The sequence below is a fragment of the Emericellopsis cladophorae genome (assembly GCF_022114955.1).
Source record: "Emericellopsis cladophorae strain MUM 19.33 chromosome Unknown NODE_1_length_1489480_cov_119_871856, whole genome shotgun sequence".
NCBI classification, from domain to species: Eukaryota; Fungi; Ascomycota; class Sordariomycetes; order Hypocreales; family Bionectriaceae; genus Emericellopsis; species Emericellopsis cladophorae.
This window is the reverse complement of record NW_026250926.1, coordinates 61,357-78,245: the sequence shown is the minus strand read 5'-3', so window position 1 is coordinate 78,245 and position 16,889 is coordinate 61,357. Positions and strand designations below refer to the sequence as shown.

The window sequence follows — 16,889 nt, the reverse complement described above, 5'->3', positions numbered from 1 at the left end:
CATCGTTAAAAAGAAAGGAGGGAAGTTTAGCTTTTTGGAGTCAGATCGTTAGGACGTATTGGGGGGGGGGGACGACGGCGCGCCTCAGCATGGGTCAAATATGGGTTCACAGACAAAAGTTAGGGGGGCGTTCATGTATAATGGGTTTCCGTATTATGAATCTGGTTTACTTTCCTTACACTCAATTTACAAGCAGTGGATATGAGGACACGTCTCATAGCTGCTCAACGCTGGCGATAAGCTGGTCCAGGTGGTCAGCCGTTCCATTGCTCGAGACAGCTTGTGTCAGCATTCGAGCAGCTCCGCCCAACCTTCTGGTCCTCATGCCATGTTCCATTTCGGAAGACTTCTCGGCTGCCAGATCCAAGACCTTCCTTGGCAGACGAGCGAGTCGGGCAACATTGAGACCATAAGAGCGGTGCGCAACACCCTCTGCTACTTCATACAAGAATGTGATCTCCTCATCTCCGTCGTCGCCTTTCTCCGCTGTGAACCTCATGTGCACGTTCTTGACTGCGTCTAGGCCTTCGGCGACGCGCGCGAGGTTCTGGTAGTGCGTGATGAACAAGGTGAGGCACTTGATCTCAGTGACGACGTGCTGCAGGACGGCCTGCGCAATGGCCGCGCCGTCGTGCGTGCTGGTGCCGCGACCTAGCTCGTCGAGGATGACGAGAGAGCGAGGTGTGGCGGACCGAAGGATGCGTGCGGTTTCCGACACTTCAACCATGAATGTCGACTCGCCCGCGAAGAGGTTGTCGCGCGCACCGGCCCTTGTGTGTATCGCGTCGCAAAGAGTGAGTTGAATGGCATCCGCCGGTACAAAGGATCCTATTTGCGCGAGAAGTACCAGGAGGGCCGTCGCCCGGACAAAGGAGGATTTGCCGCCCATGTTGGGGCCCGTGATAAGGTGGGCCAAGGGAGCTGGGTGCGCGAGGGTTGTTGTGAATGGTATGTAGCCCGACTCAAGAGTGTGTTCGGCAATGGGGTGGCGGCCGTTTTGTATCGATATTGTAGGCTCCGTGTCGTCTTGTAAGAAGGTCGGTTTTGAATAGCCTTGCTGGGCGGCCACCTTGGCTAGCGAAAGGAGACAGTCGAGAGATGCAAGAGCGGAGACGGCATCACGGAGCGGCTGGTAGTCGGAGGATATGGCAGCGAGTAGATCTTTGAATGCTTTGTCACAAGCGGCTGCCAGAGACTCGCGATGCTGGTCCCGCTCGATGGTGAAGCGGATAACTTCAGGGGTATGGAAGCGTGACACCTTCTTGGTCCCTGAGACTTTGGCCCACGAGGCAGGGACATGCTTAATGTCGGTATTCGATATCTCAATCAAGTACTCAATGCCGGCGACTGTCACGTATTCCACACTCTTCTTCTTGATCTTTTCAGCTGCGACAACTCGATGTTGGTCCAGCTCGTACTCCACATGGGCAATGTTCATCTGGTGGTCTTGAATGTCCTCGTTTTGGTGCTCCTCGCGGAAGAATCCGTAGCGGTCATCCTCCTGGGCCGCACGATAATTGATCTTTTCCAGATGCGAAGTGACAGACGGGAGGATGCGAGGTATGGCGCAGATGGCGTCGTTGATCAGGGACGAATCAAACGGTGTGTCGGCAGCTGTATCCATCCTGGCGTACTGCGTCCCGATGCGTTGCAGCGTCTGAAGAACGGATACGAGCTCTGGCCGGGTACATTTGCCGTAGTAGATGCGGATGAGACTGCGCTCGAGGTCGCCCCTGGTGTGCACCAGCAGTTTCTCGAGCTGCTCGACGGGGGCAGTGGACTGCTTGGAAAGCATTTCTTCAACAGCTTGCAGCCTGGCCTGCAGCTGCTCGATATGAAGCAAGGGGCGCCCGACCCATTTGCGGAGGAGTCGGCGGCCGAATTTGGTGTGAGTCTTGTCGAGCGCCCAGAAGAGGCTGCCCTTCTCAACGTGGTCTGTAGAGTTGCGGTACACTTCGAGGCTTTCAAGTGTTGTACCGTTGAGAAGCATGTGTGAGCGTGTGGTGAAACTCTGAAAGTACTTTGTCAGATCGAAGATGTGCTGTAATCCGTACTCCTTGAGGTGATTGATCATGGCGGAAAGGCAGATTGTGACTGGCTCGGGGAGTTTGAGGACCTTATCCAACAGCGCACTGGCCTTGTCGTCTCGCGAAGCTTGCTGGACTTTGTGGGCGTAGAATTGAGCGACGTGTGAGTAGGACTCGGCAGCCATGGTCTTGCTCCGGGGCACGCGCTCCATCCGGCTCCTATCGCCAAAGACATTGGTACTGGTGCCCGACAGATGTTGAACAAGCTTCTCTGTCCCCTTTGTCAACTCGCCCACAATGAGGAATTCACAAGGAGAGATATGCAGCAGGCGGGTCTCAATCTCGCTCCGCATGAAACCATCTTCAAAGTTGTCGTAGATGATATCGCCAGTCGCAGGCTGCACTGCGATGATTCCGACGTCGACCCTTTCGTCGGTACCCCAACCTTTCGCTTTCGTCTCAGTCAGACAAAGCAAGTAGCCCCCGGATGGAGCTCCGCTTTCTGGTTGGTGGTCAAGTTCTCCGACCTCGTCCACGTACGTCCCTTTGGTGTAGAGGTTGGTGAGCTTCCGAGTGAAGGGGGCGTTGCGGTTGTCGCCGACCTTTTTCAGAGCCGCAGTTTCGATCTGTCGCACGACGCCGACCTTGTGACCAGCACCAACCAGCCTCTTCGCGTGGACAGGCAGACGATGGACTGGGATACTAGCAGATGCAAACCGATCTAGATGTGCTTCTGAAGGATCTGGGGGGACATCAGTCGAGCAAAAGAGCGAGAAGCACGTCACGACTCACGTTCATCGTACCGCATCTTCCCTGGTATACAGACTATGCTGAGTTCTTTCGCCGCTATTCGGGCGTCCTCGCCGAAGAATCTGAACTTATAGCCGACCTCCATGATTAGGAGCGTATCCATGTGTTTGCGCTTGATGTCAAGAAACTGAATCTCCATCGGAGTGAGCTTTCCCGTCTTGGAGCCCTTTTTCTTTGTCTTTGACGGCGGCGGCGGTTCGTCATCGTCATCTTCACCTTCGGCGTTGTCATCATCCCCAGCTGGCTCAGACTTGCCGCCGCCCCAGCGCCCTGCCATCGCATCCGGGTGGCCAAGCTTTTTCACAAATTTTCTATGTAGTTCCTGGTTGATGCGTCTAGTTTCGGCATCAACATCAGCATTGTCGTCGCCTTTGCTGTTGTGTTCCGCTGATCCATTCGGGTACTCGGTATGAAGGAATCGGTCTGCTCTGGCGGATGAGGTCAGGTCGACATCTGGTTGGGGCTTGTTTTCAATCTTCGTCTTCTTGGCGCCGTTTGTATTTCGGTCGTCTGGTTCATCGCTCGGTTTCTCGCGCTGTCGTTTGCGTAGGGACTCATCTTCTTGTGTCGCTGTAGACTGTATTGGCGACTGTGATTGTTTCTGGAAGGCAGCAGCCAGCCCATTCACGGTTTTGGGAGTGAAGAAGGACGTCAAAGACTTTTGCTTCTTCTCCGAGGGCGGTGCCATGACGGCGATAACCGTGGGATCTGGCTCGTCCAGATTTCTTGATGCATCTGGGTGGGTGACGCTCAAATCGCGTCGCGACGTCTTGCAGTCGAGCGGACGCGTTAAGTGGGATCCTCAGTGCCCGCTTTTGTCCCCCCCGGTAGCCTCATTTTAGGTTGAGACATCTGGTGCGGTGCACTTGGGCAGTGGCACCTCAAGTGCCTGGCTGTGGCTCCGAGGAAAATCCTGGTGGTTCATGTTCTGCACCCTGAGCAGATTGCGCGGTCAGAATCCTGTACCCGATTCGCAACTCAGTCGTCCCAGGAACTTTGTGTGATACGCTTAGGACAAGTATCTTCGCAGTACGGATGTGTTATTTCCCTAAGACGTCCCGAAGTAGCGTAGCGCAGCGGGAGGGTCGCGTCCAGGCCGACCCGCACACCTGCCGGTCAGGGCCTAGCCTTCAGGAACCCAGGTACGTACGTGTACCTGCCGTGCTACTACGCAACTTCAAGCTGGGTCCCGATCGACCTTTCCTCCGCTTCTCCAGTCGCTGCCTTGACCTCGAGGCCGAATTGCTGCTGAGAAAATGCCCACAAACCCGCCAGCAACGTTCCCATCGCCATACCAGCTATGTTGGCCATGCCAATCACTCTACCCTACCCCTATCTTCTTGGCTCCAGACTGGTCCGGCGCTTCCACAGGGTTTGTCAGTCGCTGTCGAGTTCCGGGCGCTTACAGGACAATCAAGAGCTCCATGGACCAATCACCGAAGGCGTCCACCAACTGAGAGAGCTGCACCCTCTGCAGATGTGCAACCGAACGGGGCCTCCAGGCGCCAGACTCGAGGAAATGCATCTCTTTGGACCTTGGGCGGCGTTTTTGCCGCCGTGAGAGGTCCATCTCTTTGCCAAGCCTTTGAGCTGTGAATGCTAGTTGCGTCAGCTCATGGGGAGGGCGCGAGCAGCACCGTCCTGCCTGTGTATTTCGTCTGTCCTGGCCGATCTCGACGATTATATTTCGTTTCATCTTACTTCACGACCACCTCAACCAACGCTGGCACGAGTTTCGCCATAGTATCCGTTCCAAAGCGACCGTTCATGCGACCTGCATCGCAACCCCCATATCGACCCCGCTCATCGGCCACTCTGCCCCCCCATCGCGTCCCTGGATCTCGTCCTGGCCAACGCGGGCCAAGTAAGTTAGTGAGGAGCCAGGTTGGAAAGAAGCCCTCAGGCGGCCTCAAAGTTGGCCTTCTAACGAACAACCTGCATAAGCTGTGCACTGACGCCTTCGCCATTGGCTTGCGTGCTCCTGCAGTCTGGCGTAGGTGACGCGGCAGGCCCTCCGGCTCGACATTGAAATCACAAGCACCAACTTCTCAAATCGCCATGGACCCGAATCAACACCACACATCCTCGGGAGGAGATGGAGGCGACAGCCCTACCGTAGGCCCACTACGCATCTACAAGCCACAAAGCCCAACACCGGCTGAGAGACCAGCTGCTGTACGCTACCCTGCCCCTCCTTCATCCTCGTCGCCGGCTGCCAAATCCCCCTTCCAGTTACCACCGGGCGCTTCTAGTTCTGCGGCACCCCTCGTGTTCCCAGAGGACGACGACGTTCGAAAACCTTCGCCTTTGCAAGCGCAGAGGTCCTACGTCGACACCAGCTTCCGCTTGGAGAGTCCCGTGGACAAGAAGCCGGGTCTGGCTGAGCGGAGGGGCACTGCACCCAAGCCTATCGCCTCCCCAACAAGCCCCGAAGACGACCAGGATCTATTCGCGCGGCCACTGCAGGCGCAATCGCAACCGCCAGCATCTACAACCAACTACCCCAGCTACCAGAAGCAGGCATACTACCCTCCTCCAGGCGGCGCGTCGGCTGGGGCCGCGTCGAGACCAACGGGCAACATGAACGACTCGGTGAACCGCTTCGACTCCATCTCTACGACGCGCGCAAGCCGCGGCTCCCCACCGCCACCCGAAACGCCCATAGTCGAGCCTGGCAACGTTCCCGGCGGCGGTATAGAGGCTCGATATGCGGCTGCTGGCATCTCGGGCAATGCGACTCTTACCGGTCTTCAAGCGTCCCAGGCGCAGAGCGCTGCGGCTGCCTCAAGATTGGCGCAGTACGGCAACCAAAGGCCCCAACCCCATCGGCCGTGGACGCCCACAGAGTCTCCAGATCAAGCCCCGTCGGGTCCGCCGACCGTGTATCAAGGCGCCAATCCTGTTGCTAGCCCGCAGAGCAACAACAGGCAGTCGTTCAGCCCCCCGCCTCAACCCTCGTCTCAGAACCCTGGCGGCCAGCCCGTTCAGACCAGCGTCCTTGAGCAGGACTTCCAACGCTTGGGTACAAGCTCTCCTCCTCCTGCTTACTCAAGCGTGAATCCCGGTGGCAACTCAGAGTACCCCCAAGAAAAGGGGCGACCACAACAGCAGCAGCAGCAACAGCAACAGCAACAGCAACCCGGGCAGCAGCAGCAGCAGCAGCAAGGGCAAGGTAGCAGCAGCGGACAGCAGCCACAGATCAACGGTGCTTCACCAGCCAAAACCCAGGCCTCTATCGCTGCGTCTGGACTGGCTTCCCCAGCCCTGCAGCACCCTGGCCATCCCGCCTTCGCCAATGACCCAACCCACGAGCAGAATGGCCAGAGCAGCTCACAACAGGTGGTTGCGCCTACGCCTACCGCTCAGCAACATCCTGCATCTCCGCCGCCTCTACCGGAGGGATGGATAGCACATCTTGACCAGAACTCGGGCCAATACTACTATATCCATCTGCCGACCCAAGCCACCCAGTGGGAGTTTCCAAAAGGCCCCAACCCCATCACAGTCGAACAGACGCCTCTCTCCCCTACGGCATCGACATATGGCAATCCATTGGCATCGCCCATGTTTGGCAAGCAGAATCTCGCATCACCAATGTTCGCTCCTCACACGCCGGTCTATGCAGAAAGCATCATGAGTGTCGCACAGAGCCAGGCGCCGTCAACGGTAGGCTTTTCCGGTCCGCCGCCCAGCGCTGGAGTGGACATGTACAGGATCCAACCCACAAACGGTGTCTACTTCGGACCCTACTTAAGATATGGAAACATGGACATGGAGAAGGGTCTTTGGCTCGGCAGCATTCTCATTGTCACCGATGCACCCCAGCCGCCGACTATCCATTTGCATTTGAGTATGGATCTCTCTCCTAACCCAAGGCAGCTGGAGCCACGGGTCATACATACACACCAGCGATGGTCGTTTTATAAGTACGAGATGGATCTGCCGATGGGCGAAGGTGGCACCGAGCGCTGGACGTACGCTGTCACCTCTCACATGGGATGCACTAGGTACGAATTCGTGGTCGCAGGACGCTATGAGACCAACTGGCGCTTTATCGCCCATTCTGGTAACGATTTCGCCGGTACAACATCCCAGAATGAGCGAGCCAAGCTAGGAGGTGTAGGGTTCATGTGGAAAGACGTTCTGCAGAAGAACGTCGACTGCAACGGGTTTCACGTGCAGCTCGGCCTGGGTGATCAGATCTATGGTGACAGACTCTGGAAAGAGGTCCCAATACTCAGACAATGGCTCGCAATGAGTGGCAGGGAAAACAGGAAGAATACCCAGTGGACCGCGCGGCACGAGGAGGATGTGACGCACGCCTACTTCCACTACTACACCAGTCACTTTGATCAGCCGTTCCTCCGAGAGGCATTTGCCCAGATCCCCCATATCTTGCAGATTGACGACCATGACATGTGCGTTACACCACGTCCTCGGGAAACAGAACTGGACGCTGACCTCTGACAGTTTCGATGGCTATGGTTCATACCCTGATTACATGCAGAATTCGCCCATTTTCAAGAACATTGGCCGAATCGCCACCGACCTATATCTCCTGTTCCAACACCACACCACTGCCGACCTGATGCGCAATGTCAGCACCGACAATGACATCTTTACAGTTACCGGAACGGGCTGGCACTTTGTGAAACATCTTGGTCCAGCTATGGTTGTCGTCGGTCCGGATTGCCGCTCCGAGCGCAGCCAAGCTCGGGTCATGGCAGGGCCGACATATCAAGGCTTGTTCCCCAAAATCGCTACCCTCCCACCAAGCGTGCAGCACTGTGTCTGGATGGTATCAGTGCCGTTAGTCTATCCTCGTCTCGACACCGTTGAGAGTCTGGCGAACACAGTTGCGGCGGGCAAGAAGGCCGTCAACACGACATATAACATTTTGGGCAAGGTCACCAGCTCGGTCGCCGGGGTTGTCGGTCAAAAGGATATGGTGGCACAAGGCTTCACGCATGTGAAGAAGGCCGTGGGGAAGACTGGTCTCATGGGCAACGTGCTCAACCAATTTGGTGAGCTCGACATCCAGGAGGTGCTGAAGGATTTGTGGACACACGAGACGAAGGACCTGGAGCGGACGTACTTTATCCGCACCCTTCAGGGGATTGCGCGGGAAAAGGGGATACGCATGACATTCCTGTCCGGAGGTGAGCTTCGTCCCCCTGCCTGTTAGGCACTTGTACTAATCACGTTTGCAGATGTCAACGCTGCTGGCGCTGGTCTGGTCCACGACCCTACCCATCCAGGTGATCACAAGACAATGTATCAAGTCATCACCTCGCCCATCGTCGCCGCACCTCAGAGCAACTACGTCCTCAAGATGCTACACAACCAAAAGACGCTCTACGTACCGCCGAATGGGCAAAAGTCGACCCACGAGGTCACGGATACAAAGGAAGATATGATGGAGATCTTCCACAACGACGCAAGCGGTACTGCTCGCGAGCTCAAGAAGCTCATTGGTCGGAGGAACTACGCCGCCTTTGTTGCCTTTGATCAAGAGGCGGCGCAGCAGCAGAATCAAGTTCCCTTCAGCCCGAATCCCAGCTTGGCTGGCAGCGGCCAGCAGGGGCAGTCCAAGCTCAGCCTGGCCGTCGACTTTGTGGTGCAGGGCGATGGTGCCTACACTGCGCCTACCAAGTACGGGCCTGTCATTATACCCCATCTCGAGTTTGGACGGTAGGGGCCCGATTCTTGTTCATTCCCTGCATGGCATCCTCATCACAGGTAGCGATTCAACTTCATTTTGGATACACCACATACACTCTTCTAGACAACATGCAACGCATTGTGGGGCAAATCAAGTCAAACTTCATGGCATCATGTCTTCGTGAATTGATTGTGGCGTTGCGTTTAGCCTACCGTATCGGGATTCTCTATCCCGATGGGTATCATCTCCATTTTACAGATCGGCAAAGATCTCCTTGACCTGGCGAATGGTATCCTGCGGGTCGGTCACGGTGTGCCCAGTAGTGCGTGGGTCCTCGTAGAGCTCGTAGTCGTTTCCTCCAGGGCTCGTCTTGTCGCCGAAGAAGTGGATGGTCTTGTATTCGATGCCGCCCTTTTTCGCGTCGGCCTCGAGGTGGCGAAGGCAGTAGGTCTTGTCCCAGCCGTTCGGGAATACGTCAAAGGAGATCTGGCCGCCAATGGCAAAACTGTGTAGTGATAAACAATCTTAGCAGGGCGAACGTGACCAAACAGCCAAGGGGCTAGGCAAGAGGGTTGGGGGCGGGAGCGGGCTGCTGCAAGCTGTGGTCACTCACGTCAAACCTAAATGTCCAAACTTGTCCTTGAGCACCGCGACGAACTTCTCGCGCACCTTGTGCTCGTTGTCGTACTCGTTGAAAGCCAGACGCTCCTCGTTCGACGCGTTCCTGCCCACGGGGCTCACGTTCACCATGCCGTTGCGAAACTCGATAAAGGTGCCCCTCTTGACGGGGATGTCCAGGTCGGCAATGTAGTGCAGGCAGAAGTTGGCGAGCTCCTTCCACCGGTCCTCGCCGAGCCATTGGATGAAGCTGGTCGACTCGAGCTCCTGGCCGAGCTTGTACGCAGTGAGGCCGTTCTCGGAAAAGCAAAAGTCAAAGAGGGTCGTGACGGGGACACCGGCGGGCTTGCCGAGCTGCTCCTCCTGCTTGACGAGGTTGGAACCGCCGACGAAGCCAATGGCGCATTTCTGGCGGAGGGCGGCGAGGAGAGCGAGGGTTTCGGGCGAAGCCTCCTGTGAAGAAAGGTTGGGTCAGAAGGTTGTTTCTTCCTCACAAAGTAGTGGAATGGCAGGGGAGGGGCCAAAGGGGAGGTAAAGCCATACGCGACGAGCTGGAGTCAGGGGTCCGTCGACATCGAAGAGACAGATGGTGTCCTTGTAAGGACGGGCGTCGAGCGGAGGGAAGGTGGGCGCGACGGACATGATGACGGTGAAGTCGATTTGAATACTGAAAGAGTGAAATTCGCAGTTGTTTCGCCAGACTCAGGGAGACAATGGAGATTGTGGCCGCCCGAGTGAGGATGTAAAAGGTGAGCTGGAGGGACGGGCTACGTATAGACCGACTGACTAGGAGCTGACGCGCGGGGCAGGAGCTAACTTATGTTAGTTAGGCTGTGTTGACCGTGCCTACCCTGCCCCTCTTGAGGTTTGGGGGGGGGGGGGGGGGGGGGAAGGGGTCCGGGAACTGCTTGCTGCCTGGCCCTGCATCAAGCCGTTTCGTACTCATGGTCACACAGACTGAACTTATTATTGACTGCTATCGAAGCAGCGCCCTCGACGCTATGTACACTTTGATATATGATACGAATCTACAGAGCACGTTCTCATGCCACATCACCCCAGATGCCTGTCAGCTCAACGACCACATTGACCACGGTGCTAACGCACCAAAGCGCAATCAAGATCCACCCAATCTTGCGACTCAGCACCCACTTGTTCATGGGCACCGCAATAAGCAGACCCACGAGAATGACAAGGAGCGTGATCGCTGAGACCATAAGGGTGCCGCCTACCTGGATTGGGTAGGGCCCATACTTGACCAGCTTTCCCGGGTGTTTCTTCTGCTTCTTGTTGGCCTTCTGAACCATCATGATCACACCCCCGATGCCTATCCCAAGCAAGATGTTGAGCATGGGCCCGCCGAAGCAGGCGGATCTGTCAGAGTGTTAGCACATGCTGCGTCCAACTCGGGGCAAGAAAAACTTACAGCGCCATCACGGGATAGCCCAGGCGCGCCACGGTGATGTCCGCAATCAAGTCGCCCACGCTGTTGCCGGCCGCGAAAATGGTCAGACCTAGCAAGGCTTCTGAGATGTCCAGTACGACGCCGAACGTCTTCAACACGCCAACGACTTCCCCCGCTATAGTCGAAATCCACGCAATGCTGATGATGAAGCCCAAAAAGCAGAGAAAGTAGTGGTACTTGGGTTTCCGATGCTCACTGGTGAACAGCAACAGGACCCCCAGGATTGTTGTCGACACAAGGAGCGTGTAAAGCACCATGGTGAGTAGCGCCTTGCCTGGTCTCTCAAAGTCCTCAAGTAAGTTGGCCCAGAGCACAAATACGCTGAACAGAGGGCCCGTGAAGAGCTGCAGGCAAACGAGCCACCTATTCCACGAAATGGTCTCGTCGTTTGCATGACTACTAGACGGCGCTTGAGAGACCACCTGGGGTACGTGGGGCGACGGGCCATCCATGTAGGTACCATTTGGCACGGCTCGCCCGGTCGCGTCTGTTTCCTCTGGGAGCAAAGGAGTCGTTGGCGCTGTACCTGCGATCGACTGGTAGCTGTCGTTCCTAACCAGGGTATGCCTTCGATATCGCTCCCATTCTGTTTCATGTTCGATCGCCTGGGGCTCGAGGGACACTGATGGCGCAACGTGACCGACAATAGAGCAATGGCTGTGAGGCATGTCTACAGCCTGGCCAATCTCCGACTCGTCCTCAGTCGTTTCGCTCTCCACGACGGGTAGAGTAATTACCAGCAAGAATATGCTTGGAACGGAGATCAAGCTGACGATCTTGTCCCATATAGTCTTTTCCCTCCAACCCTGCAGTGTCGGGAACAGTGTCGCCAGCAGAATGTGCGGTGGCGGGAGTGCTGAGTAGGGCCACCACCTGACTGGACGCGGTGCCAAGACGGGCGTGTGCCAGCCCGGGAACGACGCCTCGCGTTGCACGGGCGCAGGCAGCATGAAGCCCCCATGTTCCATGTGCGGGTGAGGCGTGAGCACAGCAGGCGAATCTGTGTACATGGGAAACGGAGAGACTGGCGACGAGCCGCCGCTCTGGCTGCTACGCCGGCTGGGGATCTGTAAATGCAGACTCCCCGGCGTCGTCGGTGCCGCTGCTGGTGCGCCGCTCAATGGGCTCACTGAGCCCGTTGATGGGGGCCCGAGACCGGCAGGAGGAGGTGCCAGGTTGCCGCCAATCGTGTACGTCCCCATGGAAGGTGTTGGGCTCATATTACGTTGACTGCTGCCACCAGTGTTTGTCTCAGTTTGGGGTGGTCGGGCAGGCCCGCTGGACGCGAGCAGCTCGGGAGGTAGAGTCATGTAGGTAGGCGCATTCCCGGAGGACAAGGCCCTACCTCGTCCGTGTTGGTCTTTGCTTTGTTGCGCAGCAGCAAGCGGCGTCGTTTTGCTCATGTCGGTTGGCGCATCTGTTGTTGTTCGTCGCCGGCCTCGGCTTGGGAGGTGCGCCTCAGAAAGACTGCGGCCATGGCCATGCATGGTGGATAGCTTCAGGTTGCTCTCCTTCTGTAGCTGGGCCAATGCCGACCTGAACTCTAGAGCACCCACTAGACTGGGCCGGATGGGATTGATAGTGTTGCTTCGCTTCCCCCTCGTGCGAAGTACTCTCATGCTGCTTGCGACTTCGGCGGCAATCTGCCGGTTGTGCTCCTCGTCAGACTCCTCGTCGAGATCGCTTTCGCTCGGTGCCGGACGCCCTTCGACTTCGATCCTCGGTCCATGCTCGAGAGCAGCCATGGCGGACGCGGAAGCTCGGTGCTCAGCACCCCCGTCGCCGGCATCGTCTGGATCGTCGCGGTATGGCTCACCAGCGAGCTCATCGGCATACGCGCCAACGCTACCGTAAACGTGGCTTCTTGCTTCGCCCTCGCGTCGCAATCGCCGCTTTCTTCGCTCCTGGTACCAATGCTGCGCGACGACCGTGACAACATAGACGACGTAGTAGCCGATCATGATCCAACACTCAAAAAACCGCAGGTGGCCGTCGGCCAGAAACACCATGGTAAACGCGACAGCCACGATGAAGAAGCAGATGTCGCGGGCATAGGTCCTCTTGTCCACCTTGAACTCCCGTACAAGCGCCATTGAGCCTGCCACGACACCGGTGATGAAACTAGCCGCGCCGATGAGCTCGCCGACAGCCATGCTGGCGCTGTTGGAATTCATGGCGGCAAAGGTGCTGAAAACGTCAGGCGATCCATTCCCAAAGGCCAGGAACGTCACGCCGGCCAAGCTCTCGCTCAATCCCAGAATTGTCGCAATAGTGCTCAGGTTGATGCTGAAGAAGTCGCTGGCTGCGATGCCAATGGTCGTGAAGAGCAAACCTAGCCAGGCCAGGAGCATGATGAAGGAGATGCCCTGGGCGTGTGGCATGCCGCAATAGTAGAACTGCAGATACGGGATGAGTCCAGCGTCGGCATCCGTGCAGACTTCTTTCACAAACGCGCACTTGTCCTGGGCCTGGTGCACGTCGATGCACTCGGGTTTGCTGCTGCGCTTGCCGAGCACTGCCGCACCGTCTTGGCTTCCATCGTACACATCAATCACATCACCACGATATACGTGCACCAGGAAAGAGTACGCAGCGAAGAGGGAGATGAGGAAGATCGTCAGATAGAAAGGCCGGGCGCTAGGGTTAGCCCCCCTCAGCCTTGTTGTCTTCATTGTACCGGCCATGCGACTGTCATATGCCGGTGAAGGAGCGCGACTAGATTAGTGCGTGATGTGGGTGTCGATTGCGATGCGGTTCGGACCTCGGAACCATGATATCAGGCCAGCCAGCGATAGGAGCGAGACAGCTAGGTGAGCGAGCGGTGGGCGATGCCTGGGTAAAAGAGAGAAGGTTCTTAGACCCTAGACCATCGCGTGGGTGTTGAAAACTCTATTATAGGTAGGTTGTCGAGGATTGCCCGGGGCGAAACCTGCTGGACGTTTTTGAAGGAGTGGCTGAGTGAAATGAGGCCTCTGTCAACACTCAGCATCGTCATTCTTCACTAATGGTGCTAGCCTGTTCAGGCGCACAGCGTGGCGCGCAGCAGAGACTGCGCCACAGCGAGCGCAACACCCCTCATTCCGTGCGTGGCGCGTCGACCGCCACATTGCCCAAACCTACCTAGTTTAGATAGGCACGGGCGGAACAAAGTTTGAGCTTGACGCGCGTGATTGCCTTCAACTACGGCGTAGGTAGCCCCCTACTTGTACCTTGCCGTAGGGTAAGCAAGGTCCGGCTTTATTTTTGTTTACTTTCAAGTCCCGCGCAACGCCGCTCACTACCAGACCGTGACGACGCGCGCTGCCCACCGGCCCCCAGTCGCTGCAGCAAACCAGTCCACAACTGCATTTCTGCCCGCAGCGCTTGCTGTGGTGCACGAGCGATTCCCTGCGGCCGGGCTCCGCATCACGAAACACATCGAACACAAACAATAATATCAAAGGGGACTCTTACCCTACCCTTCCTCTCGCACTAAGCATGCCTCGAGTCGCCCAAGTGCCCCGTGCTGGCAACGTCAAGTCGACGTCTGGCTCAGCGGCATCGCCCTTCAAGTCGCCAATCAAGTACGTAATAAATCACAGTAGGCCTTGCGCATACAGTCACCGTGAAGTAAATGCGCTTAGGGTTCCTGTCGTGCTGACCGCTACTCAACGAGCAGGATACCCCTCAATGACGATGCGCAAGAACGAGGCCAACGAATGAACTCGCGCAAGGCCCTCCACGAGCGACAATACAACGAGATTAGAGCAGCGGCATCTACGCCGCGCAAGAGCAGCGTCAGACTGGAGGACCGCGAGAATGCATCCCCAGGGTCCGACCCCAGGACCCCGCGGGGATCGAGACCGACGCTGCTGGAGGACGATGACGATGCCATGGTCGTGGGCTCTGGGGTCACGCCTATGAAGCGAGTCCCTATCCTAGCCAACTTTGAGGAGTGGATGAAGATGGCGACGGACAACAAGATCAACGCGACAAACTCCTGGAACTTTGCGCTCATTGACTACTTCCACGACATGTCCCTGCTGAAGGAAGGCGACGGCGTCAACTTTCAAAAGGCCAGCTGCACGCTCGACGGCTGCGTAAAGATCTACACCAACCGAATTGACAGTGTTGCGACAGAGACGGGCAAGCTGCTGAGCGGCCTGGCAGACAGCGCCAGCAACAAGAAAAAGGACCACGATGGGGCGGAAGCTGAAGGCGAGAACGAAGACGAGGATGACCTGGATGAGGACGGCAATCCGAAGAAGAAACCCAAGAAGAAGGTTGGTCTGAATGGAGGCCCCAAGACCACCTGGTACAGTGTGCTAACAGGTCCGACAGTCGGCACGCTCCGAAGCCACACTCGCGCCTTCGTTTGCCTCAATACAGTTGAAGAAGTTTGAACTGGAGTTCTCAGTTGACCCGCTCTTCAAGAAGGCATCTGCCGACTTCGACGAAGGTGGGGCGAAGGGCCTACTACTCAATCACCTCATGATCGACTCTCAGGGTCGCATTGTATTCGACAGCAGTGACGACTCGGTGGATGAGGCCGCCATTGGTAGGAAGGACGAGGAGAAGGACGATGAAGAAATGGGGGATCAAACGCAAGCCGAAGACGAGTCGATGCACGTGTCAAAGATGGACCTCGGCCAAGACGTGGAGGTTCCCGAGTTGGATGAAGACGACGACGAAGCCAATGTCGAGATCGATCTGAATGCTATTCGCCAGCGATTCTTCCCCGACCTCAGCCGGCTGGATGAGCTCGACGTGTGCCCTTCCCTGAAAACCTTTGATCTTGGCAATCCGTCAGGCACCACCGACATCCCCTTCCTCAATGCTCTCGATGACTGGAAAGATCAGGAGAAGGAGAAGACACCTGGTGCCTTTGGCGACGAGTCTGGCATGGTCATTGAGGGCGACAACGCGTTCGACGACGATGATCTTGGACTGGGCAGCTTCGACATTGGCGGCGACGTATCATTTGGCGAGGGCGGTCAAGCCTGGGCTCGGGAAGCCAATCTGGAGCCGCAGATGCGACCCTTCAACGCTGGCTTTGGCGGTGAGGATGGCGAAGGCGACGGGTTCGATGATAATGCGGATTTTGCCGTGACCATGCCCAAGGGGCGTAAAGACGAGCGCTTGCAGGACGACATTCTGAGCTTCTTCGACCAAGCGCTCCAGAAGAACTGGTCAAGTGCCGAACACTGGAGAATCCGCAAGATCAAAGATGGAGACAAGCCAGCTACCGAGACCAAGAAGCGGAAGGAGAAGGAGCCGTTTGAGATCGATTTTGCGGCGCCATTCGACACCAACACTTACGATATACTATACACACAGGCCTCGTCCAATGCGACTATCAGCATGCCCAAGAAGGACTGGAAATCTAAATCAAGGAATCTCCTCCCCGACGACAAACACTTCAGCTCGAAATCACTGCTCAGTTTGTTCCTCAAGCCCAAAGCACGCATTGGTCGCAAGAGACTGGGGTTCGGTGGCGGCAAAGCTGGCTTCGGCCATGCGCATGAAGATGCTGCGCAAGCGGGTGACATGGATGAGGCGTTCTGGGCGCGGCAGAATGCGCCTCAAGATGACCTGGCGGCGATACCGACGGGCGACTACGACGCCAACTTCTTCCAAGATGACGCGATGCCTTTTGCTGGAGGTGACGATCTCGATGATGAGGACCTGGAGTTTGCCGATGCCAGGGAGCACTTCTCTCCCGAGGGTGATTTGGCCATGACACAGGGGATGGGCATCACTGCTCTCCTAGGAGGGGATACGACAAACGCGGCTAATGGAGCGTACGGCACACACCTCATCACGTCGACGAGGAGAGTGCGGCCAGAATATGTCAACTTTGCGCGCGTAGCGAAAAAGGTAGACGTACGACGGCTGAAGGAGGAGATATGGCGCGGCATGGCTTTTGACAAACTTGAGGTGAGTCACGATTAGGCGCACATACTTTGATCAGAGGATGAAGCTGACAAGGCCCAGGAACCTCCCGCAGATCGACAACCGCCAGCGCAAGAAGGGTCAGAAGCCTCCTCTACCGCGGATGACCCAACGCTCAAATTCACCAATGTCATGAATGGCTTGCAATCTGCATATGACAAGGAGAAGATGGCCGATATCTCCACGTCGTTCTGCTTCATCTCTCTTCTGCATCTGGCCAACGAAAAGGGCCTTGTGATTGAGAAGACGCCAGACTTGAGAGAGCTCACCATTCGCAAAGACTGGACGGCAGAGGTATCAGAAGGTGATCATTGATCAGAGGAAGGGCGTGATGAGGAGTTGGGATTGCACGCGCTTGAAATGATGTGATGAACGA

General features: G+C 56.7%; 4 protein-coding genes across 4 annotated transcripts; 2 read left to right on the top strand and 2 right to left on the bottom strand.

Annotated features, from left to right (window-relative positions):
• Window positions 1-214: 214 nt before the first annotated feature.
• Window positions 215-3,525, bottom strand: J7T54_005896 (DNA mismatch repair protein-like protein; the record flags this gene model as incomplete). Its single annotated transcript, XM_051503619.1, has 2 exons — window positions 215-2,769; window positions 2,820-3,525. The coding sequence occupies 2 exons, from the start codon at window positions 3,523-3,525 to the stop codon at window positions 215-217; spliced, it is 3,261 nt and encodes a 1,086-aa protein (XP_051366418.1).
• Window positions 3,526-4,895: 1,370 nt separating this feature from the next.
• On the top strand, window positions 4,896-8,532 carry J7T54_005895 (fso1; the record flags this gene model as incomplete). The annotated part of the gene is made up of 3 exons (XM_051503508.1): window positions 4,896-7,255; window positions 7,308-7,996; window positions 8,048-8,532. The coding sequence occupies 3 exons, from the start codon at window positions 4,896-4,898 to the stop codon at window positions 8,530-8,532; spliced, it is 3,534 nt and encodes a 1,177-aa protein (XP_051366417.1).
• Window positions 8,533-8,751: 219 nt separating this feature from the next.
• J7T54_005894 (uncharacterized protein) lies at window positions 8,752-13,266 on the bottom strand (the record flags this gene model as incomplete). Its single annotated transcript, XM_051503396.1, has 5 exons — window positions 8,752-9,004; window positions 9,113-9,570; window positions 9,661-9,784; window positions 10,225-10,491; window positions 10,544-13,266. The coding sequence occupies 5 exons, from the start codon at window positions 13,264-13,266 to the stop codon at window positions 8,752-8,754; spliced, it is 3,825 nt and encodes a 1,274-aa protein (XP_051366416.1).
• A 793-nt stretch (window positions 13,267-14,059) lies between these two features.
• Window positions 14,060-16,828, top strand: J7T54_005893 (Condensin complex subunit-like protein; the record flags this gene model as incomplete). Its single annotated transcript, XM_051503285.1, has 4 exons — window positions 14,060-14,145; window positions 14,241-14,844; window positions 14,903-16,498; window positions 16,556-16,828. The coding sequence occupies 4 exons, from the start codon at window positions 14,060-14,062 to the stop codon at window positions 16,826-16,828; spliced, it is 2,559 nt and encodes an 852-aa protein (XP_051366415.1).
• Window positions 16,829-16,889: the final 61 nt, after the last annotated feature.